The sequence below is a fragment of the Bos indicus genome, chromosome 4 (assembly GCF_029378745.1).
Source record: "Bos indicus isolate NIAB-ARS_2022 breed Sahiwal x Tharparkar chromosome 4, NIAB-ARS_B.indTharparkar_mat_pri_1.0, whole genome shotgun sequence".
Classification (NCBI taxonomy): Eukaryota; Metazoa; Chordata; class Mammalia; order Artiodactyla; family Bovidae; genus Bos; species Bos indicus.
In genome coordinates, this window is record NC_091763.1 from 92360104 (window position 1) to 92383821 (window position 23718).

General features: G+C 42.4%; 1 protein-coding gene across 1 annotated transcript in view; it reads left to right on the plus strand.

The window, feature by feature from the left end:
* The window catches only part of SND1 (staphylococcal nuclease and tudor domain containing 1), a 422258-nt gene that overhangs the window by 132393 nt on the left and 266147 nt on the right, over positions 1-23718 (plus strand). Inside the window, exon 11 of the mRNA XM_070787306.1 lies at positions 21650-21739. Coding sequence (XP_070643407.1) covers positions 21650-21739 — 90 coding nt within the window. The remainder of the gene's footprint in view (positions 1-21649; positions 21740-23718) is intronic.

Consider the following 23718-nt stretch of genomic DNA (forward strand, 5'->3'; position numbering starts at 1 on the left):
TTTTTGTGATTTGTTGACATCAGTCATTTCTTCCCCACTTCTCTACTGTTTGCCTTCTTTGATTATACCTCAAGATCCAAGGTTTTCACCACACTTCAGTTTAAGATTTTGAGGCTAAGTTTGGTCAAGCTACAGCTATAAAGGATGTTCTGTTTCATACCCATATCATTTTATCTTGAATTTCATTTAAATTGATCACTGTATTTTAGGCATATGTGATGTCTTCTTAATGGCTTCTTGGATAAAATACATTGTTCAGTTAGAGAAGTAAATGAAATCGTCTGGGTTACCAAGCATGACTCACTTAAAATCTCATTTGGAACAATTTCTTTGTCCACCCTTTGTTAACCATATATCCTGCTGGTTCTGTAGTACTGAGACTTGCACAAGAGTTAAACCACAGAGATCTGGATTTGGGGTAACAGTCCCCACTGTCGATTCAAGGACTGTGGATAGATCTCTTTCCTTTCTGCTTTTTCTTTGATTTATTTTTGATTTTACTTTCATCCTTTGCGGTAGGTTTCTTAACTGCTTGTTTATTTTTTCTTAGAAAAGTATGAGCATGTGCATTAAACTACAGGGAATTTTGGAATGATTAAATGGATGTGATATCATGTACATAACCCATATGGGTTGTCTGAATAAGATTCCCCTTTATAATAGGCCAAAATTTGCATTTTTGCTTAAGTTTCCCCACCATGTCTTTGCGAGGGTGCCTCTGGGACATACAGTAAGCTTCCCATCCTTGTCGTGTGTCCATCTGCTCGCTGGAACGCTTTCTACTTAGTCGTCTCAGTTTTTAGGTTACAGTCTTGGTACAGAACGGCAAGGGTACTATCTGTTACCATTGGATACTGTACAAACCTGTGGGGAAAATGGTATAAAAAATTAAATCCTTCAATGTTTTCTTCACCCCTATATTCTTTTTATGAACAGTTTAGCTCTGCTGATGCTAAATTAAATAATGATAATCTGTTAACTTTACAAGCACATAGTTTAAAGGCATTGGAAACACGAAGGGAAAAGGTATAGCTCTTTATAACTTTTCTAGAATGCAGCAAATACAATTGACTGTTGGTAAACCAATTTGTTATAGAAGCACTGGGGAAAAAATTGTAAATAAAATGATTTTTAAAGTTATAATATAGAGGAGTCTTTTTAAATCACAAATAATCACTAATATTCTGTTATGTTGGGACTTTTGTTTTCCTGCAGTAAATTTTAAGCCATGCTACTTGATTTCAATTTGGACCGATCAACAGAAAAGTGAAAGTGAAAGTCGCTCAGTCATGTCCCATTCTTTGCAACCCTGTGGACTATATAGTCGTAGAATTCTCCAGGCCAGAATACTGGAATAGGTAGCCTTTGCTTCTCCAGGGATCTTCCCAACCTAGGGATCAAACCCAGGTCTCCTGCATGGCAGGCAGATTCTTTACCAGCTAAGCCACAATATAGTCAGCTAAATATTTGTGGATAGGACAAAGTGTTAATTTACCAAGTGTGAACACATTGCCACTCGGTAATTAATTCTCTATTCTTTGAAAATTGTTTCACACCATAGCTTTATTGCTAAAACCTGTAATCTAAATATTTCCTGTGGATTAGACTAGATTAAATTGTTATTTGTCCCATTTGTTCAAAATTCATGTGGAATGAGGTCCAATTATTTTGTAGTTACATTCTGATTTTGTAGGTTGAATGAAGTTCCAGAAAAGACAAGAGAGATTGGAGGGGCCAGTGGAGTTATTAGGGTTGTAGGGTGTGGTGATGGCAAATATTGGGTGGCAGGTAAGGGTAGGGCACAGGTTTGAGTCCTCTTCTCCCCAGAGTCTGGTTCTATCTGGCATTTTAGAGTAATAGCAGACATAATTGCCTTCTGATTTTTAAGGTTGTGTGGCTTTCTCGATAGTAATGGGAAAATGGTTATTCATTTGAGTGCTGTTGACCAGTGTTGATGTTTTAATGTCTCACTAGTATTTCTGTTATCTGTCTGCTGATACCGGGGGCATCTCTACTCTGAAAGTTCGGGCTTCATATATTTTCCTTCTCTCTGTTCGTTCCTGCTTTCCTAGCTCCCAGTTTGGATTAAAACTTAAACAGCTTAGGCCTCGAAGAAATAAGACATTTACACAATTGGAGATTTATTACTTTTGAATTTTTAAAAATGAACTTTAAAAGGGTTCTTTTATCTTTTTAAGGTTTCCAAGTACTGCCCATGTCTGAGGAGACTAACAGTCATCCTGGGGGAGGGGAGAGCAAAAGAAACTCCTCAGAACATTCTCTGAAGAGATCAATCTTCTATTTCCTTTCTGTGACCTGATTTGGTGAAGATATTTCCACCTCAAAGGAGGATCTTAAGAATACCATATATTCTCATTTTTAGGTGAATGGATGCAGCTTTGATGTTATCATGCCCTCGCTTGAATGTGAATGTTAAAACATGGCAAATTTTCGAGGAATCATAGGGAATTGATCTATTTTATGTAACATTTACAGGCTGATGGGCATTTAGAGATAGAAGGAATGTCATTTAGACCTGGCCACTTTTCCCTCCCTTTTCTAACAAGAGGAAATTGAAGCCCAGAGAAATTAAATAATTTTATTCAACAAACATTAATTGAATGTGTTGCATATGTCAGACCCAATCCTAGAAGCTAGGGGCTACAGAGATGAATAAGTTTAAGTCCCTGTTGGAAATAAATACGTAGTTCTCAGATCATACAGTTTGTAATTAGAAGGATAGGAAATAGAATATTTATGAATCATTCCAAGTCAGATCTTTATATGATAATTGTCAACTCTCTGTGCTTCCCCTTACGTTTAATTTATTAAGTCATCCAATAAAGATGATTTGCACCTATTTACTTATTTTTGGGGGCTAAATCTGGGGTTTTCCCTAGGCTTCTTCGCTTCTTTTGTCTTCCATTCTTTCTTGTAAGATTAGTGGACACTAGCCATCTCCATTTCGTCAACCTGCAAAAGCTGACTGAAACTGACTCTTGCTGAAGTTTTATTGGCACCGAGTGGCCACATCTCAGTCCTTAACTGTGACTGTTTTGAGTGTGCTGCCTCTGTCTCCTCTTCTTCAACTCCATTCTCCCTTGGTTCCTTGGTGCCCCAATTCCTGCCTCTCTTTCCTTTTTCATTTTCCCTTTGCATTGCTACTGCTACTTCTTAATTCCCTGAATGGGCCACACTTTCCCATATCTCTGTAGCAGCTGGTCATCCTTCAGACTCGGCTCAGATCGCATCTCCTCGGGAAATGCTGCTAACCTTTTGAAGAACTGAGCCCCTTCCATTTCTTGGCTCTTCTTTTTGCACCTTGTATTTCTTTATGAATCCTGTAATTTTGTGGTTTGTAAATCAACCTTCTCCTTTTGAGATTTTTATTTGTCTTGATGGAGAACAGGGACAGTTTTCCCTACAACTGGCACTTGATGCCACTTTTAAAATATACTTCAGTACAGAATGACTTCTGTAGCTCAGCCCACAGCAGCCCATCTCTCTGTTTTTCCAGCACTTTACTGGGGTCTTTGTGCTAGGCCAGTACTTCGCTGCCAAGGAACAGCCTGTGGTGACCTGTTATTAATGGTAGATTTATAGTGCTATCAATTGTCAGTATATTAATTCACTTAAGATGCTAAAACATAACCCTTAGTTGTACTCAGATCGATTGGCAAATCTTTTTAAAAAATTCATAAATTATACATGCATTAACTTGAGCCTAACTCTGATTAAATCTTAGTTCATAATTAGTGTGAGGCAACTAACAAATTTTTTACAGGTAAAATAAGGGCTTCTCAACACAGTAGTGATTTTCTTGCATAATGTGTTGTTTCCACATTTTATTATAACCTAAACATTTATGACTCTGGTGTGCTGAGCAGCACCCCATCCTACCTGTGCATCACAATTAAACAAGAACATACAGATTGGTTTTCCCCAGTGCCTAATTCTCTGTGTCACGTGACCATGATAAGACTTTTAGACCTCTTAATAAAATGATCCATTTGCTGAGATAGAATGTTTTTCTCGTTTCCCCATTTCATTTGGGTTGCTGACCTTTTATCCTTGGCTGTACACTTGTCCTTGATTAAAATTAGATCAATAAAGCTAAATCAAGGTAAAAAGAAGAATATCCTCAGTAGAGTAAGTGACCATATATTACCATTAAACTGTTCAGAAGGAAATACCAGGTGGCTTTTTGGTTTTGTTTTTACTTATAGCCTTTTATTTCTGATTTGTACTGATAACCAACCATATGCATTATACCTTATTTTGTGAAAGTATGCCAATAGGGATGTACATTTTTTTAAGCTGCTGGTTCCAAATTTTGTGTGTGTTTGTCTTTTCCAGTAACCTCTTGGTCTTGGGTGGCGTTCAAATCTGTAAGATTTATTAGGTGAACATTCTGTAGCTAAGTGGCAAGATGTTCTGGCTTCTCATTAGCAGTGACCCTGGGTAGTTTTCTCACAGTCAGCAGCATTTGTTGCCGCCACCCAGCAGCCCTGTCACCTCACAGTGAGGCAGAGCTGGGTGCTGGGTGAGGAGGACACCTTGTGCACATCTCCACTGCGGGGAGGGCTCTTTGTAGGGAGTGCTCGGGCAACTGGTTCCTCTTTTCTTTTTGCATGTGAACTCCACTCCTGTAGCCAAGAGCTTATTGCTCAGAAGAGGACTTTTCTTTTGCTCTAAACTGGAGAGGTATCCTAGAGTCCTTAGATGCCTTGTGATAGACTTCAGCGGCTATGGGTTTTGGAGTCAGTTGAGAGTCACTTAAGCCAGAGAGCCGGACATGCTGCAGTCCGTGTGGTTGCAGAGTCGGGACACATCTTAGCAACTGAACAACAGCAAATGAGGGTTTGATTTGTGCCCTCCCCATTTTCTGCTGTTTCGAGCTCTGGTCTAAATTACCCGAGCCACTTTTCCTTCATCTGTTAAAAGAAATTGTATTTGCCGACTGTTGGATTCTATTGAGGATTAAATGAGTACAGTGGAGTTAAAAAGATGAGTCAGATGCTGTTTTTAAGCTAAGAAGTTTCTAATCACCTATGAGCTATAAGAAGCGTAGATACCGACTTGGGCCAGATGAACCATGAGAGAAAACAGGATATTTGAGAGAGCTCAGACGGTTTCCTGGGGATGGTGGGTGGCATTTGAGGATGGCCTTACAAAGTGTTTGGCATTTTAGTAAGCAGAGTCTTTTAGCACTGAGATAGCAGTCACATTCAGGCACTGGAAATAACATAAAAAGGGGAGTAGAAGATTCAATCATGGGCTTGTTCACGAAGGAATCAATTTGGAATACAGTTGTTGGGATCAGAAATGGGCTAGCATGTTTGATTCTTTCCATAATTAATACCTTCTTGTAGCTATGTAAAGATCAGAATTCATATCTGAAAAGTCTCATGTTTACTTGGGTTTTGAATTTTTAACATGCTATGGCTTCTTGCCACTTATATCAGAATATTACCTTGATTGAATTCCACTTTTCCTTATGGTTAAATAGCATAAAATTTACATTCTCAACCATTTTAAGTGTACAGCTCAGAAGTGTTTAGGGTATTCATGTTGTTATGAGACAAATCTCCAAAACTTCATCTTGCAGAACTGAAGCCCTTGTACCCATTAATCAGTTCCTTTTCCCCTTCCCCTCAGTCTCTGGTAACCATTATAGCTCTACTTTTTTTGACAGTTGACTTTAAAAGAAGTTTCTGGAACTCACCTATAACATTGCATGATAAGTCATATGACAGCAAATCTGGTGCTATTTATCTCTTTTTTCCGTCTGGCTATAGTGGAAAGATGCCCTTTTGTGGGTGTTCTGTGAATTTGGCCACCCTCACTAACCCTCACATTGTGTATATGTGTTTCTTCATGCAATATGGTAGCCTCTCTGACACAGTGAAAGTTTTTACTTTTCTATCTTTTCCAGATACATACTCGTTATGGTTGGTCTTTAAAATCATAAAATGATTGACTACTCATGAGGGTCCAGCAAACTGTTGGGGAAAAAAAAAATAGGGTACATTGTTCTGTTACTGCTTAAATTCTCTATCTTGTGGACTCCATGGATTTGACACCTACTGGTTTGGAAGTCTTCCCTTTATGCTAATGTGATGCTTGGGCTGCCAGCTGTTAAATACTGAAGCATTTCTCTTCATCAGCCATTTTAGCTGTGGAAGCTCTGTGTGTGCACTCCAGCCATTTTTCGTGTGGGTTTGTGTGTGTGCACACGTGCACATTTTACATTGTAGGTGGTCCTGCTCTATGGGGATTGGCCAGGTAGAAGTATCTGGAACAGGTAAGAGGCATTATTCTCTCAGGAGAGAGTTGATTATCAAGACTTGGACTGATCTTCTCTGGTCACAAATTTTGTTTAGTTATAGAGAGGGTGCTTTTGGCCACTATGGTAGTAAAGAAACCACAGCAGTTATTTTAACAAACAGCTTGACATAAAGAATTATTAACTAGGAGTGGGAATACTAAAAAGGCAAAAAGAGAACCATAAGGGTTACATGGAGGTTTTAACCACACCACACAGATAGAACCTTTGGACACAAGTGTGAAATTGAAATGTAAGAACTCAGACATTTGGAGGATGGACCCATTGGAAGAGGGACTCAGATCTCCGCTGAGCCGATGAAGGGTGGGATGGGAACTCCATGGACCTGGGACCCAAGGCTTCCAGGAGGGGCTGCCAGTTAATTGTTCTGGTAACTCTGAGAGGGTGTGTTGAGGGTGTTTTTTGGAAGTGTTGGGAAAACTGCAAGCTGGAATCAGTTGGTGCTGCTGGAACAAGCTGCCATTGCAGAGAAGAACTGCTCTGGAGAAGCTGACTGAAATAGGAAAGAGTTTGTCCCTTCTTCCTCCTGTCCACTGTCCCTTTGACATCCCCTGTTGCAGAGCCTAACAGGGAACCAACCAGCTGGCAAAGCCATGGCATGTGTACATGATGAAGTTGCCTTTGCACCTTGCTGCATCTGAGTGTCTGTGCTGTTCACAATTCTGGTAACTTCCTTTGCCCATATTTCTTCATGGTAGTAGTAGGTGACAGATGTTATATTTTTCTTATTGATGACAGGCTACACAGTATGAGAGAGTCATCTTTGTAGGGTTTAGAATGATACCTGTCTTAAAAAAAAAAAAAACACAGGCCCCATTTTGCTTAGTATTTAAACACAGGCTGAGAGTACTTTGAATTTGTAGATAAAATATGTGGCACTGGACCTGCAGCCGGATTCAGATCTGGGAGTGATGCAGCAGGCAAGGCAGGAGACGTGTGTCTAAAAGGAGGCCTTAAGCCACACACTTACATAATTCAGTCCCGGTTTTTTGAACTGGACTACAATGTATTGCACAAATTTGACTGGAAATCTGGCTCAATTAGAGGTTCCACTGGCACCAGCTAAATAATGGTGTCATACCCAGCATCATTGTCCCCTCCTGTGTTCTTACAGGAAGAAACTTTAATAATTATTATTATTTTTTAACACAGTGGAGAAGGGAAGGCATTCACCAAGAAACATTTCTCTAACAAAACAGTGTTCTTTTCTGAATGGGCTCACCCGAGCCCACTGTCTGTTGCAGAGAAGATTGCCTTCCTATTGCAAGAGATTTATTTTCTTTTCCTCCGGGACCTTCCCCCTCTTATAGAATGGTGGGAGGGCTGGTGGCACATCGCCGAGTGCTGGATGGGTTTCATCTGGCCTGCAGCCTGTACTTTAAGTAACGGGGTTGTCTCTTCGGAGGGCACGGGCTCTCCATTTTTAGCCTAGGAATGAAGGGTGAGAAATAGGGAGACTTGTCCTCCATTACTAGAAAACAAGATTCGGGGCCAACTGGTTATTTATGAGCTTCCAGTGAAAAGGAAAGATGTTCCACAGGGGCTGAGCGAGCTGAGATATGTTGGTCCCTGTGACTTTCCAAGATCTCTTAGACCCCAGACCTGCTCTGGTCCTTGAAGACCCCCATTTTCCCTTCTGCTTTTAAACTCTGGTTTGTTATTCGTGGACCATTTTTTATTTTATTTTATTTTTTTTGTGTGTGTGTGTCTTTTCCTATGTTAACGTTGATTTATGTTTGCAATCCATCTTCAGAACTAGTAGCTCTGTAGAAAGAGGGCCTTACTAGAGAGACACTAGTTATTTTTATTCTCGGCCTCCTTTGCTCATTTGAGCAGCACGTGAACTTTGGCCACCTCATGCGAAGAATTGATGCTGGGAGGGATTGGGGGCAGGAGGAGAAGGGGACGACAGAGGATGAGATGGCTGGATGGCATCACTGACTCGATGGACGTGTCTCAGTGAACTCCGGGAGTTGGTGATGGACAGGGAGGCCTGGCGTGCTGCGATCCATGGCGTCGCAGAGTCGAACATGACTCAGTGACTGAACTGAACTGAAGAGTGCATCATCCAGCAGAACCTCACACCTCAGTGTTGTCAGAGACTAGCCTTTTGAGGACAAAGGAACAACTCTACAGTCTTTATCCTTTTTTTTTTCTTCCATCTTAACCACAAAAAAATACTACCCAGGCAATTTAGGCTTGGTATAAACTCAGATTGGTGAGTTAGGAAGGTAGCCTGCAGGTACTTTTGAGCCCACATTAAGGGAATTATCCCTTTTTATATTAGGGCTTCCCTGGTGGCTCTGGCGGTAAGAGAATCTGTCTGCAGTGCGGAAGACCTGGGTTTGATCCCTGGGTTGGAAAGATCCCCTGGAGGAGGGCATAACAGCCCACTCCAGTATTCTTGCTTGGAGAATTCCATGGGCAGAGGAGCTTGGCGGGCTACATTCCATGGGGTTACAAAGAGCTGAACACAACTGAGTGACTAACACTTTCACTTTTTTCATATTGTAGCTTACTAGCATTATATGTCGGAGAAGGCAATGGCACCCCACTCCAGTACTCTTGCCTGGAAAATCCCATGGATGGAGGAGCCTGGTAGGCTGCAGTCCATGGGGTCGATAAGAGTCGGACACGACTCAGTGACTTCACTTTCACTTTCCACTTTCATGCATTGGAGAAGGAAATGGTAACCCACTCCAGTGTTCTTGCCTGGAGAATCCCAGGGACGGGGGAGCCTGGTGAGCTGCCATCTATGGGGTCGCACAGAGTCGGACACGACTGAAGCGACTTAGCAGCAGCAGCAGCATTATATGTAGTGTTGAACTCTCACAGTCTTTTTGTTTTTGTGTTTATAGTATCAGTTCAGCTTTACTTGAATTATTATATATGTTCTGTAAGGATAACCATTAGCTAGTGGTAGTTTGCAAGTGTCTTATTTCGCAGATCTGGAGAAGGCAATGGCACCCCACTCCAGTACTCTTGCCTGGAAAATCCCATGGATGGAGGAGCCTGGTAGGCTGCAGTCCATGGGGTCCATAAGAGTTGGACACAACTGAGCAACTTCGTTTTCACTTTTCACTTTCATGTATTGGAGAAGGAAATGGCAACCCACTCCAGTGTTCTTGCCTGGAGAATCCCAGGGACGGGGAAGCCTGGTGGGCTGCTGTCTATGGGGTCACACAGAGTCGGACATGACTGAAGTGACTTAGCATAGCATAGCGTATTTCGCAGATCACAAGTAATTGAATTCATTATGTCAGATTTGTAGAGAGCAGAGGATTGCCTTGAAGTCTTAACCAGGTAGAAAGAAAACACTGAGTGTTCAGATTTTGTAAAATTGCTTTCCCCCCCACCCCCCAACATAACACATAGAAACCGTCAGGAGTACTGCTTTTGCATTACTGCTTGCAGCAAGCCTAGTTTTACGGCCGTACAGTGAGATATCTAGTATAGAGTCTTTTTAATCATTATTCAGGAATATACTTATCTTTATGTAATACTGAATCATTTCTGGTAATAGTTGCTGGAAGGGAGAGACATTAGAAATAGTTCACATTCAACTGGTGCTATATGAGAGACATTCATTACTAATAGTAATGGATCCACAGTGATACTGCCTCCTCTTTTTTTTTTTTTTTTTAAGTTCTCTTTATGTACTGACCACTTCCACTTATTCCCCTAATCAGAAGTGCAGTTTGAGTTTTTTTAAAAATAAATATTTTAGCAAGGCCTTTTTTGCATCCCCCGTCTTATTCTCTCTCTGTGTTGGCATGTTCTAGGAAAATGGCACTATACTAGGCACTTCATAGGTATTATTAAGATCAGTTCTCCTCTCACATAAATCATCCTTCCTGTGGTCTGGTAGGAAAGATAAAGCCTACAGGAATTAATTAAATTACAGTAATACAAGGAGCAAAGTGATTAGTGCTGTAACTTCTGCTTATCTGTTCTGTTGCTTGATATTTTAGCATTTGTTAACATCCATGTTAGATGTTGTAAAACTTTAGCTAAGTAGCTTCTTAGTTACACGTGTAGATCCGTTTTTTTTCCCACAGGGTTCTTATTACCTGAAATAGTCCTTGGATGTGAATTTAAGAGTTGCCTCATGTTGTATTAGTACATAGGTTTAGTGCCTTCCTGATTCTGAGTGGACTTTGAAGTCATTTTCCCCTGGGTTTTGTGTGTTCAGGTTATTCTTAACTGGCTTACTCTTGGGAGGAAACTGAGGCAAGCCGGGAGCTGCTGGTGCAGAGTCATTGTTGAGAGCCTGGGCTTCTATTCATTCTCTGGGTGACAGCGAGCTGCCCACTTAACTCTTGATCATTTGTTGCCATCAGATGCTGGAGGGATGTTTGATTTCAAGTCCAGGACAGCACTTTCTGTCAGCCTTCAGGAGTGCTGAACTTGAGCTTTGTTCTCTTCAAGGCTCTAATGCCCTTTCTGTCTCATTATCCCAGTCTTGGTGGCTGCATCCTCACCATTCCCTCAACTCGCCCTTGGAGCAGATCTTTATTTTCAGACTGCTGGCTGGATGGGGGAAGTTTTTGTCCCCTGTGCTGGGAAAGGAAGATGGGCGGGGCTTTCTCACCTTTTTTTTTTTTTCCTTCCTGGGTCTGGAGCCTCGTTGCAGCTGGTTACATAGCTTTCTACTTGGGAGCCTTTGCTTTGGGCCTTGAGGTCTGTGCGGGGCAGTGTTGTTCTTATCTCTTTTTCTCCTGGCCAGCAGAATTTGTAGCTGAGTGAAAATGTTGGTTGCTCAGTCGTGTCCTACTCTTTGAGATCCCGTGGACTGTAGCCCACCAAGCTCCTCTGTTCCATGGGATTCTCCAGGCAAGAATACAGGAGTGGGTTGCCCTGCCCTCATGCAGGGGATCTTCCTGACCCAGGGATTGAACTTGGAACTCCCACATTCCAGAGAGATTCTTTACCGTTGGAGCCACCAGTAGCTGAGTGAAGGCACCCCATATGGTTTGCTACTTGGATAATTAGCCCTTACAGCCTTAACAGTATTTAAAATCTTGACAGCGTCTTGATAGTGAAAAAAACCCTGATGTTTGGCCTCTTCTGTCCCACCACCCTCCCCTGTGCTTACTGCATCAACACAATAAATAGCAAGAACTTCTGAAAATGTTCTCAATCGGCGATGTAATTGTGTAGGAGAGTCATCTCCAGAGACAGATGTTTTGCTCTTTGCATAATGGTCTTGCAAAGGGACGTTCATTTGGGGAACAGCACCTGAAATGGAACATAATGCCACACTGTGCACTACAGATGATCGGCAAGTCCTTTCTGGAACGCGAGGCTGCTGAAACCTGCTTTGCTTCTTTCCCTCTCTGGATGTTGCCCAGAGACCTTGATAACTGGGGCTGTTCCTCAAACTTGCCACTTGGCTCTGCTGTCACTGTGGCTAGTGTAGGTGTAGACCACTGGATGTCTGTATGGGGAGCAGGGAGAGGGGTGCCAGTCCTGCTGTTCCCTGGCATGGGCAGGTTGAGGAATTTTTAGTAATCTTGTTTTCCTACCTTGCTAGACTGGCAACTAGACTACGTTGCCAATTGTCTCGTCTGTAAAGAAATTTAAGGAGTATTTCAAATTATCTTCAGGTACATGTGGAGGAAGAAACGTGAGTTCCCCAGTTACTTACTAATTTACCTACTTAGCCATTTGGACTTTAAACAAGCTCCTCAGTGTTGCTTTGTGACAGGATTCCCTTTGCTTCTGTTCCCATTGGTTTAAGTTGGGCCAAAGTGCTCAAATGGCGCTCGGCAGCATTTCTCAAAAAGTTCCCCATGGTCCTTCTCACTATTTACTATAAACACAGAGTCGGAGCCAGGACCCCAGACCTGCAGAATCAGAGTATCTGATGTGGGCCTGGCAGCCTGAATGTTCCCAAACTCCCACACTAAACCTGATGGTCACTGACAGGTGGTGATTGATTGTCCTTTGATGGTAAGAAGCCAAGAGAGAGTAGTGTCTGGCTCTCCAGCTACAGCCACTGGGATAGCCTGGGTCAGAATCCTAGCTCTGCTTGTTAACATGACTTGAGGCATGTTACTTAACCTTAAGCCTCACTTTCCTTGCTGTGATTTAAGTTCATAATCCATTTCATAACGAATTGAAGACTGAGAAGCAGATTCAGTGTTTTTTGCCCTAGGTCTGATGAAGTGTGGGCAACTATAGGAACGGTGAGTCGAAGAGTATGAGAGAAGTGTAGTCAACTAAGGGTTCTATAAAAATCAACAAGATGCTTCAGGGGCCCAGTGTCTTACATAATCTAGTGGTTCAAAGTCCAGCCTTCTTCCATTCTCCCACCTGTGAATTTTTATAATCACATCTCAGTTTTTTTGTTTTTTTTCCCGTTTTTATTTAACATTCTTCTTTGCCTCCTTGGAGATATGTCTGAAATGTATTGCATTGTTGCGAGCTCAGGACTTACCCAGACCTCATCTTTTTAACAGATCCTATTTATGTTTAGGGGCTCCCCTGGTGGCTCAGACAGTAAAAAAAACCTGCCTGCAGTGCAGAAGACCTGCATTCAGTCCCTGGATTGGGAAGATCCCTAGGAGGAGGACATGGCAACCCAATCCAGTATTCTTGGCTGGAGAATCCCTATGGACGAAGGAGCCTGGTGGGCTACAGTCCCTGGGGTCGCACAGAGTCAGACACGCCTGAGTGACTGAGCACAGCACAGATGGCAGTACTGGTAAAGAACCCTCCTGCCAATGCAGGAGACATAAGAGACCTGGGTTCGATCCCTGGGTTGGGAAGATCCCCTAGAGGAGAAAATGGCAACCCACTCCAGTTTTCTTGCCTGGAGAATTACATGGACAGAGGAGCCTGAAGGGCTACAGTCCATGGGGTTGCAAAGAGTCGGACACAACTGAAGCAACTTAGCACGCAGCACACACTTACCTTTAAGAGGGATTTTTTAGGAGGAAGAAATAGAGTTAATTGAGAAAGAAAGCATCTTTTTCTTTGAAGCGACTCCTGGGGAGTATTGGGTACATGAATCTTCTGTGTGTGCTCCTGTAGATAGTGTAAGATATCTTCCGTTCGGTCAAGGTGGTTATGATTTTGACCCTTTCCTTCCAGCTGCTGGCTGTAGATTTCCATCTAGTTAGATCTGTCTTTTATAAAAATGTGCTATTGTATGTGTTAGGGATAATAAATAGTGGATATCCCTGTGGATTCTGTATCCTGGCTGCCAAGGGAATTGAAAGGTCCTTGATTGTAAATATGCCCAGGGCATGTGGTAATGTTACTATTTTAAGTCTATAATTCAAATGGAAATCACAGCCTTTTGTTTATTAACAGAACTTGTGTGGCAGGGCAGTTGGGACTGGTCCATTTACCTTTTGAAATTTTATCCATTTAAATCGAATCGTGTCAGTTCTTATTTTAATTCAACAGTCTGTTTTAAGATCTTCATAGAGTATAATTCTGCTTGGCTACTTGTAGTGTATTTCAAGTCTCTTTTTAAAACAAACAAACAAACTTGGTTTTGACCCTGGTTATTTGAGAGCCCATTGGTAGTTAAATTATTCCCTTCTGCCTCTTGGAAAGATACATCTGTGAAAGAATATTATTTTGAGAGAAGGGGGAAAAAAAGGAATTTAATGCATTTCTTATGAGGAAAAGAATGGCCAATTATTCTGCCTCTGAGAGAAATAAAAGTATGAGACATTGGGAGCCAAGGGAAAAGCTGACAAACCAGGTGTGGAGTTTTCCTATCCCTAACCATTTTTAAGTCTAAAAAGGCCCTGACATTATAGAATAATATAGCCAACTTTCCTTTTTCTGCCTTGATGTTGTACCATGTTGCTCAGATCCTCCTCTTTTTAAAGACACAGCCTTGCAGATAAAGTGCCTGGGCATTCATCCTCGACCCTGTTTCTTTCCTCTTGTTTCTTCCTCTGCCTATCCTGCGTCAGTAACCAACCACTGACCTTCATTTCAAGGTATTTTTGTATTTTGGCTGTTTACATAGCTCTAGGAATAATGTTGTTTTTTAGTCTGTATTTAAATCATTATCATTCTGCAACTTACTTTCCTGCTCAGTGTTGTTTTTCAGATTTGTTTTATTGTGTTGTTCTCATTTAGACTAACTGCTCTGTGTTCTGCTCTGTGATTGTACCATAAATATGAGCACTGCCTTCCTTGTCTTGCACGAGTCAGGCTTCTCTTTGGTATATACCTACCTGTAAGAAGAATTTCCTGGGGCTTCTTTGGTATCTCATCTGGGAAACAACCCGCTTGCAACGCAGGAGACCCCAGTTCGATTCCTGGGTCAGGAAGCTCCCCTGGAAAAGGGATAGGCTACTCACTCCAGTATTCTTGCGCTTTCCTGGTGGCTTAGACAGCAAAGAATCTGCCTGCGATGCAGACACGAGTTTGAGACCTGGGTTTGATACCTGGGTTGGGAAGCTCCCCTGGAGGAGGGCATGGCCACCCACTTCAGTATACTTGTGTGGAGAACTCCCATGGATGGAGGAGCCTGGTGGGCTACAGTCCATGGGGTCGCAAAGAGTCAGACACGACTGAGCAACTAAGCACAGCACAGCAAGGAGAATTTCCTAAGTATTAGGGATGTATGTCTCTAACTTCAACCTCATAAGAGTGTGTACATGGAGTAGCACCATATGAACGTGCCGTAGTGGCTGAACCATATTATATTCCCATCGGTGGTTACAGCATACCCATTCCCCTACATCCTCATTTTTAGAGTTTGACAGTATAATCAATGTCCTACATTATCTCAGCTTACGATGCCCTGATTATTAATGAAGTGATACCTGTCTTCATACGCTGAATGCCTCACTGCCGTTCTTGTTTGTTTGTTTAATTATTTTATTTTATTTTTTAACTTTACAGTATTGTATTGGTTTTGCCATACATCAAAATGAATCCGCCACAGGTATACATGTGTTCCCCATCCTGAACCCTCCTCCCTCCTCCCTCCCCATACCATCCCCCCGGGTCATCCCAGTGCACCAGCCCCAAGCATCCAGTATCGTACCTCAAACCTGGACTGGCGACTTGTTTCATATATGATATTATACATGTTTCAATGCCATTCTCCCAAATCATCCCACCCTCTCCCTCTCCCACAGAGTCCAAAAGACTGTTCTATACATCAGTGTCTCTTTTGCTGTCTCATATACAGGGTTATTGTTACCATCTTTCTAAATTCCATATATATGCGTTAGTATACTGTATTGGTGTTTTTCTTTCTGGCTTACTTCACTCTGTATAATAGGCTCCAGTTTCATCCACCTCATTAGAACTGATTCAAGTGTATTCTTTTTAATGGCTGAGTAATACTCCATTGTGTATATGTACCATGCAAATGAAGCAACTGACAAACAACTAATCTCAAAAATATACAAGCAACTCCTATAGCTCAGTTCCAGAAAAATAAATGACCCAATCAAAAAATGGGCCAAAGAACTAAATAGACATTTCTCCAAAGAAGACAAACAGATGGCTAACAAACACATGAAAAGATGCTCAACATCACTCATTATCAGAGAAATGCAAATCAAAACCACTATGAGGTACCATTTCACGCCAGTCAGAATGGCTGTGATCCAAAAGTCTACAAGCAATAAATGCTGGAGAGGGTGTGGAGAAAAGGGAACCCTCTTACACTGTTGGTGGGAATGCAAACTAGTACAGCCACTATGGAGAACAGTGTGGAGATTCCTCAAAAAACTGGAAATAGAACTGCCTTATGATCTCGCTGCCATTCTTTGTGAAATGCCTATTCATACCTCTTGGCCAATTTTTCTGTTGGATTGTTTCTCTTGATGATTCCGACTACTCTCACTACCACGCGTACCCACCTAACAGTATCTGCATCCACACACTTTGGGGTGAATTATTGGAGCTCCTGTGAAAAGCCACCCCCTCCTTCCCTATGTAAAGACATTGCGTTAACAGTTCTATGCTCTTCATTCTGCATTATCACTTACTGGCTTTCCATGGGAACTGTGCCTATGATTTCTTCCCTCTAAAACCAGAAACCGAAACCTCTCTCTTCACCCTGCTTCCTCTGCCAGCTACCACATAATGTCTTTGTGTTTTGTAGCAGAACTTTCTGAAGTATCACATGTACTCACTTTGTCCACTTTTTCTCTTCCCATTCCCAGTTCCCATCAGGCTTCCCTACTGCTTCACCATAATTAATCTTGCCAGGTTACGGATGACCCACACTCAGCTTAATCCAAGTGGATCTTAGTCACTTGCCTCGTATGTTGATAGAGCCGGTCTTTCCCTCCTCAGTTCACTTTTTTTCTTTGACTTGGACGAAACATTGGTCCTTTGTCCTGCTGAGATCGCTGATTGCTCCTTCCCAGTCTCCTGTTTTTCATTCCTTCACTTACTCCTTATCTTTTAATGTTAAAATGCCCCAGTCCTCTGTGCTTCTCAGTCTCTTTGCTTTAAATACCACCTATATGCTGCTGCTGCTGCTGCTGCTAAATTGCTTCAGTTGTGTCCGACTCCGTGCGACCCCATAGACAGAAGCCCACAGGGCTCCCCAGTCCCTGGGATTCTCCAGGCAAGAACACTGGAGTGGGTTACCATTTCCTTCTCCAATGCATGAAAGTGAAAAGTGAAAGGGAAGTCACTCAGTCGTGTCCGACTCTTAGCGACCCCATGGACTATAGCCTACCAGGCTCCTCCATCCATGGGATTTTCCAGGCAAGAGTACTGGAGTGGGGTGCCATTGCCTTCCCTGCACCTATATGCTAACCACTCCCAAATGTAAATTACCAGCTCGGAGCTTTTATCCAAACCCACACTACCCATGCAACACCTCAACTTGAGAGTTTAGCGTGCCCGTAATTGAACTCCTGTTCTTATCCCCCTCTCTCTACCTGTGGTCTTCCTCATCTCATGTGATAAACCCACCACCCCACCAGTTACTCCTTTACCTTTGCTCATGCTTGACTTCTCCTTTTTTTCTCTTCTCACATTTCATCTACCCACTTTCAGAATATTCCCAGATTAGAACCACCAGTTCAGACAGTGAAGTGTCTGTTTACATTGCGGGAGACCCAGGTTCAATCCCTGGGTTGGGAAGATCCTCTGGAGAAGGAAATGGCAATCCACTCCAGTACTAATGCCTGGAAAATCCCATGGACAGAGGAACTTGGTAGGCTACAGTCCATGGGGTCACAAAGAGTTAGACATGACTGAGCAACTTCACTTCACTTCAGCCACTTCTTACTCTCTTACTGCTCCTTCTTGATGTAATCTACCATCATTTCCCACCGAGATTAATGCCATAATCTCCTAATCAGTCTTCCTTTGTTTTCTCCTTTCTTTGCTTTAGTGTCTGTTCTGAGCACAGTAGCTAAAGTAATTCCTTTAGATGTTAAGTCAGACGTGTCTTTGTCTGTTGTTCTTCCCTCTTGCTCTCTGCTGTAGCCACAGTGATGCCTCTGCTGTTCCTTCAACCCACCAGACATCTCCTAACTCAAGGCCTTTGCACTGGCTGTCCTTTCTGCCTTTCTCCAGATGACTGCATCCCATACCTCTTTTGAGTCTGTTAAAATGTAATGTGATGAGGGTAAGCCTCACTGAGAAGTTAATGCCTGTGGCTCAGTATTCCAGTTCTCTCTCACCTGGTTCTGCCTTTTTCTTTATCCGTTTCGCTTATCAGCTACTGAGTCTGTGCTTTGGCCCATCGGTTTGTTCATGATGCCTTTTAGTAAAGAACTCTAAAATTTTACTGGAGTCACATTTATCAATCTGTTCATGGTTTGTGTTTATTCAGCCTTGTTTTAAGAGTTCCCCCAGGATCCTTGGGTCCAGCAAAATCTTTGGCTACAGCTTTTTGGCTGCAAGATGGGCTGGATAAAATTCAGGCCTGCGATGGGGTTGAGAATAAAGACCTTCATTAGTGTGTGTTAGTCACTTAGTCGTGTTAGTGATCCCTTCTGTTCCCTCTAGATGAGTGTTGACCAGAGACCTCATTTTAGGAAGGTAAGATCCTGAGGGTGGGGGAGGATGCCGGGCATGTCTTTGGATGCTGAGATGCTGATATTGGGCTTCCTTCCCCAGCCAAGAAGAGGTAAAATGATTGAAGTTACCTATAATGGGAGTCATTGCCAGGCCTACATAGTCACTTCTCAGGATGAACAGTGATTACAGCACATACTGGTTTGTGTATTATCCGCCCACCAGAAAAATCAAGCGTTCTTTTCTGTTTTTATTTATTTATTTCTTTTTTAGAAAAAGCATTTCCATGTAGATTAGAATCTAAACTAGACAGTCCATTTTAGCAGGCAAGATTCGGCTAACGTCTTGTTTTCTCAGAATACATTCCATACCTCAATTGCCTCTTAGAGATTTCAAAGGCTTTTGTGTACCTGGTAATTTGGAGGAATTGCTTTTATTTTGTAGTTTCTTAGGGACTTCTAATATCTCTCTTGTAAGATGTTTACAGATGTCAATAGCTACTAGATCTGAAGGGTTAGAGTAACAAGATCATTCTGTTTTCACTTGTGGTATCTTGTTTTCTGCTTGTGCTATTAGTTCTTTCCTAGGTTCATCAGAGACATAGAATCAGACTCAAGTTGCCCTGCTTTTTATTGGGATGTTTGATGTACTGTTTTCTTCTTCTGAGAGTGTCTAGGCTCAGCCCAGTTCTGTCAAGCCCCTTTCTTGTTCAGGCTGCCGTGTTCACACATTGAGGTGTGTGTCATCCCATGGCCCTTATTTGAAATGCTTATTGAAACTGTTTCTTACCATTCCTCGTTTTGGAGTTCCAGTCAGGGAACCTTGCCTTTACCTTGGTGGTGTTTCAGAATAAGTAGGGTAAGCTTCTGATGTCAGGTTCTATGGCATATCCTAAGGCTGTGGAAGGGAAATTTTGGTTATTTTGTTTATGTCATTAAAAAAAAAGCAAATGTTCACTTGGTAATCACATACCTCCTCCCCAAATAGATTGCCCTGTATTGCTAGGGGAATAATATGAATACATTGGGACTGTTTTGCTCCTGATGGCCAATTCTGATAATCATTGATTTTTGTCTTTATTTAAAATTCTGTTCATTACTGACACCTAGTATCTTCTGTCTAGCAATCTTTCTTACACTATGAATAGTGCTGTCATAAACTCTACTTTAGGGCTTCTCAACAGTGACCCACTCTAAGGAAAACTCAGTGTTGGATTATTTCTTTAAAGAAGTTCATGTTTAGGGCTATACTTATTAGGCAGCAGTCATGCCACCATATGACTTGATCAGAGTTTAGAAATCCAAGTTGTTCCTATTCAGAGTGTGTAGATTCTCATACCTCAACTCGCAAAAGTGGAGAACACCCACCTTCAATTCTGAAGGAGTCTTCACTTCTTTGAGGGGCACTGCAGTGATCCTGCTGCCTTTATTTTTTAAGCCAGAGAAATGAGAAGACAGTTGGTACATATGAAGCTTGAACTCAAAGAATTGTGCATATTCTTGGTGATATCAGTGAACTGAAATGTTTAAATGATGTGTTCTAGAGGCCAAGTCTTTCTTTGGGTCTAGGGGAAAACCTCTATTTTGATGCCTTTGACCTCAGGATGAAAATGATAAGTGTTCTTAATTTGAGTGTAGTTGGCTGCTTAAGAGAACGTAATTTGAATACTTGAAGTACAGAATGAAGTACATAGAGGTCTTGTGTCAGGTGTATAAGAGATGGCAAAGCAAACTTGAGCCCAGATGGACTAATCACACAGAATGGGAAGCAGTGACATGCATCTGGGTTGGAGGTTATTGCTTAATTTTCTCTGATTTTTTTTTCTCCAAATATCTGTTCATGCAGATGGCATGCTTGTTCTCATATATCATTCTGCATGTTTCTTTTGTTAGTACATCCAAGTATTTGAATATATACTATAAGAGAGGTACTATATACTTGGGTCTGGGGTCACAGAGGACAATAGAAATGGACATGATCTCTGTTCTCATGGAACTCAAGGGGCTAGCGGGGGGAAGCATTAATCATACCAACCAATCTAGCCAGCATCTCCCAGTTTCTTATTCACATGCTCTAGTCCTGCATACCCTGTCCTACCCCACCCCCAAACTTCTCAGATTCCTTCTCCTTTATCCCCTCTGTCCATTCCCCTGTCAGGTGCTGTTAATTCATTTCTTAAACTAGTTCTCACGTCTCAGTTCCCAGGTATGTTGCCTTTATCTGGACCCTCTCTCTTCATCTCAGTTGTTTTGCTCAAAACACCTCTTTTGGGGGCAGTCTGAGCTCCAAGAAATAACGAAGGGATTGATTGCATTATTTGTTGAAATACGGTTTGTTCCTGCCTCTCTCGGAGAAGGCAGTGGCACCCTACTCCAGTACTCTTGACTGGAAAATCCCATGGATGGAGGAGCCTGGTGGGCTGCAGTCCATGGGGTCGCTAGAAGTCGGACACGACTGAGCGACTTCCCTTTCACTTTCCACTTTCATGCATTGGAGAAGGAAATGGCAACCCACTCCAGTGTTCTTGCCTGGAGAATCCCAGGGACGGGGGAGCCTGGTGGGCTGCCGTCTCTGGGGTCGCACAGAGTTGAACACGACTGAAGCGACTTAGCAGCAGCAGCAGCCTGCCTCTCTACTTTTGCTTGTCTTGCCTTTTTCCCCATCTCTAGTTTTCTTCCTAGTTCATTCCTATCCTGCAAACTCATGTTAAGTCCCACCTTGTCAATGAAACATCTCCCGATTATTTCTTTCTTTCCACTTCCCTGAATTCTAATAGCACTTAGTCCCTCGTCTGTATCACATAATTCAGCACTTATTCAAAAGTGCTTCATGTTACTTCATAGTTACAGGATTTCTGTTAGTATTATTGTTAGGTTACAAGGATTTTAAGTCCAGGATTATAACATACATTTACATAGTGCTTTGTCTGGGGCTAATAGTTGGTACGTGCTTAATAAAGGCTTATAGAGTAATAGAATGAGATTTATAGTATATCTGTAAATGTTAGAAGGTCCCTGATAACTCAGTGAGCTGCTTTTATGTTGCAGTTTAGATAGCTGTTTCCCTGTTGAGGAACATTTAGGTTGTTTCCTGTTGCATAAACAATTCATTGCTTATTTTTGAGCCTGTCATTTGTAAAAGATAATTTTGTTCCCTGTAAAGCAACCAAATACTTAATCACTCACTATATATCCAGCAGTTACTCAATATTTGTCATACTGGAAGGTAGAGCCTCCTTCAGGTGCATTGTCTGTATCTTGTGCTCTTGGCTGTGTTCCTGTCTCAGTTTTTGCTTTGATTTCCCATTCCTGATGTGATATTTTATTTTGCTTTAAGGATAAGAACAAGAAACTCCGTCCCCTCTATGACATTCCCTACATGTTTGAAGCCCGGGAATTTCTGCGGAAGAAGCTCATTGGGAAGAAGGTAAGCGATGACAGAAACCTATTTGCGAATAGTTGTGTGTTGTTTTAAGCTGGGCCCTTGTGACGGAATCCCAAAGACCGGCAGATAGATGACTTGCCTCCCCCAAGTCAAGCGATTTTGCTTTGATACAAAGAGAGGAGTGCCTCTGTCTCAGGAAGTGACATCCCTCGGGAGAATTCTAAAATTGGGGCCCTGACCACAGTGTGATTGCCAAGGCGCTCACGGCGAGTTCTTTCCAGGGTCCCGGCTCAATTCCAGTTTCAGTAATTGCATGTTGCCCTGAGCTCCATTCACTTGGCTCTCTGCTTCTCTCCAGCCACCTCCATTAAAAGTTGGGGCTCTGGGATTTGCTAGGGAAAGAAGGTGGCTGCTCTTTACTGCTTTCCGTGTTTCTGTGGAGAAGAGGGAGCCTGCCTTGGTGGGGAAGAGAGCATGGTTTCCTGGTGGTTCTTGGGGAGACTTTCTGGTGGAGCCTGGAGGCCCTCAGAGGGCATTTCCTTGGGTTGTCAGAGCAGAATGTTCTAGAAGCTGCAGAACTTGCTGTTCTGTCAAGCGGATCATTAACCTCTGATCTTCCCCTGACTTTCCTTGACCTCCCCACCCTGCCTGTGCCGGGCATTTCTTTGTGTCCTGGGTAAAGAGAGGGAATGAATTGGAGTATTTCCTTTGGTAATTGAGAGAAATTTGTGGAGAAGGACTGTGATTTGTCTTCTCCTTACTTTGTTTTGGTGGGAATTCTTCCAGGAAATGTTATGTTTTTGGCCAACTTTTGTTGTGGGTTAAGAAAGGCCATGGTTCTAAGTCCAGCCTCAGCATGTCGAAGCCATATTAGCATTCTTTACCTCATGCAGGTTTTTAAATGATGGGAGTTGTGAGAGGTTTGTCAAAGTAGTGTAAAAATAAATATAAATATAAGCCATTTTATTATAAACCATAGTCACTAGAATGATAAATTATAACAAGAGATTTTGAAGCTGGGCATAAGATGAAATTGCTAATTTTGAGGCAGAGACAGCAAACTGGGTTCCCTAACATGAGTATTAAATCTCCTCAGGTTCCTTCAGAAAATAGGCTCATTTGTCATTGTATAAAACTTGACAGAATGTTGTATTCATTCATGAAGTGTAGTGCAAATGATGGCTTTAAGCCTCTTTCAATTTCTAGATCTCCTGTTATCTGATCGAATGTCTAACATCTCTATTTCACCAAGTTGATACCATATCACTCATTTACTGGCTCATAAACAATGGCATAGAGACAAGCAAGGAATCCTATTCCCCACCCCGCCAGCCCCGATACATATGCATATCTATTGAAATCCATCCAAGAATCACATTGAAAGGGGTGGCAGTGCATATTCACTTCGTGGGCAGCCAGTTGTGTGGCCTGTGTTATGGCCTCCACCTGCTTGGTTTGAATATTGCCCTCCCGGATTCTGCTTCATCTCTGGGAGCATAGATCACAGCTCAGGGTAGCAGCTGCTAAATGGTTTTAGGTTAGTCCAGGGCCCTGCTCTCAAACACTGTGTGCCTGCTGGGCCTTTGTAAAGTCCTCCGTCTCAGGATAAAAGGACTAACCTCCAGTGTCAGATTTGGTGGCAATTCTTAAGCAATTAGTCTCCTTCTTGGTGGGAGAAACCTCATTTACTGGTGCCTCTGCATCAGAGTTGATTGGATTCTGTTTGTGCTGAGCCCAAGTTTTGTCCCCCATGGTGACACTGTATAAATGATGAATACTGTATCCCCACATAGGGAGAAGGACGCAGCTCAGCTCTGCTGGGCTAGAACATTCCTGATGCAAACTGCTTTTCTGACTCACCACCTGAAACCACTTGCCTGTCTTCTGGGCGCATCAGTTGCAACAGCAAACACCCATGTGCTCTGGAGTCTGGGAACAGACAGGGCAGTGGCTGCCTCAAGGGGGTGGCCCGCACATCATCACACATTTCTGCCAATTCCCTTCAGACCTCTGCAGCAGCA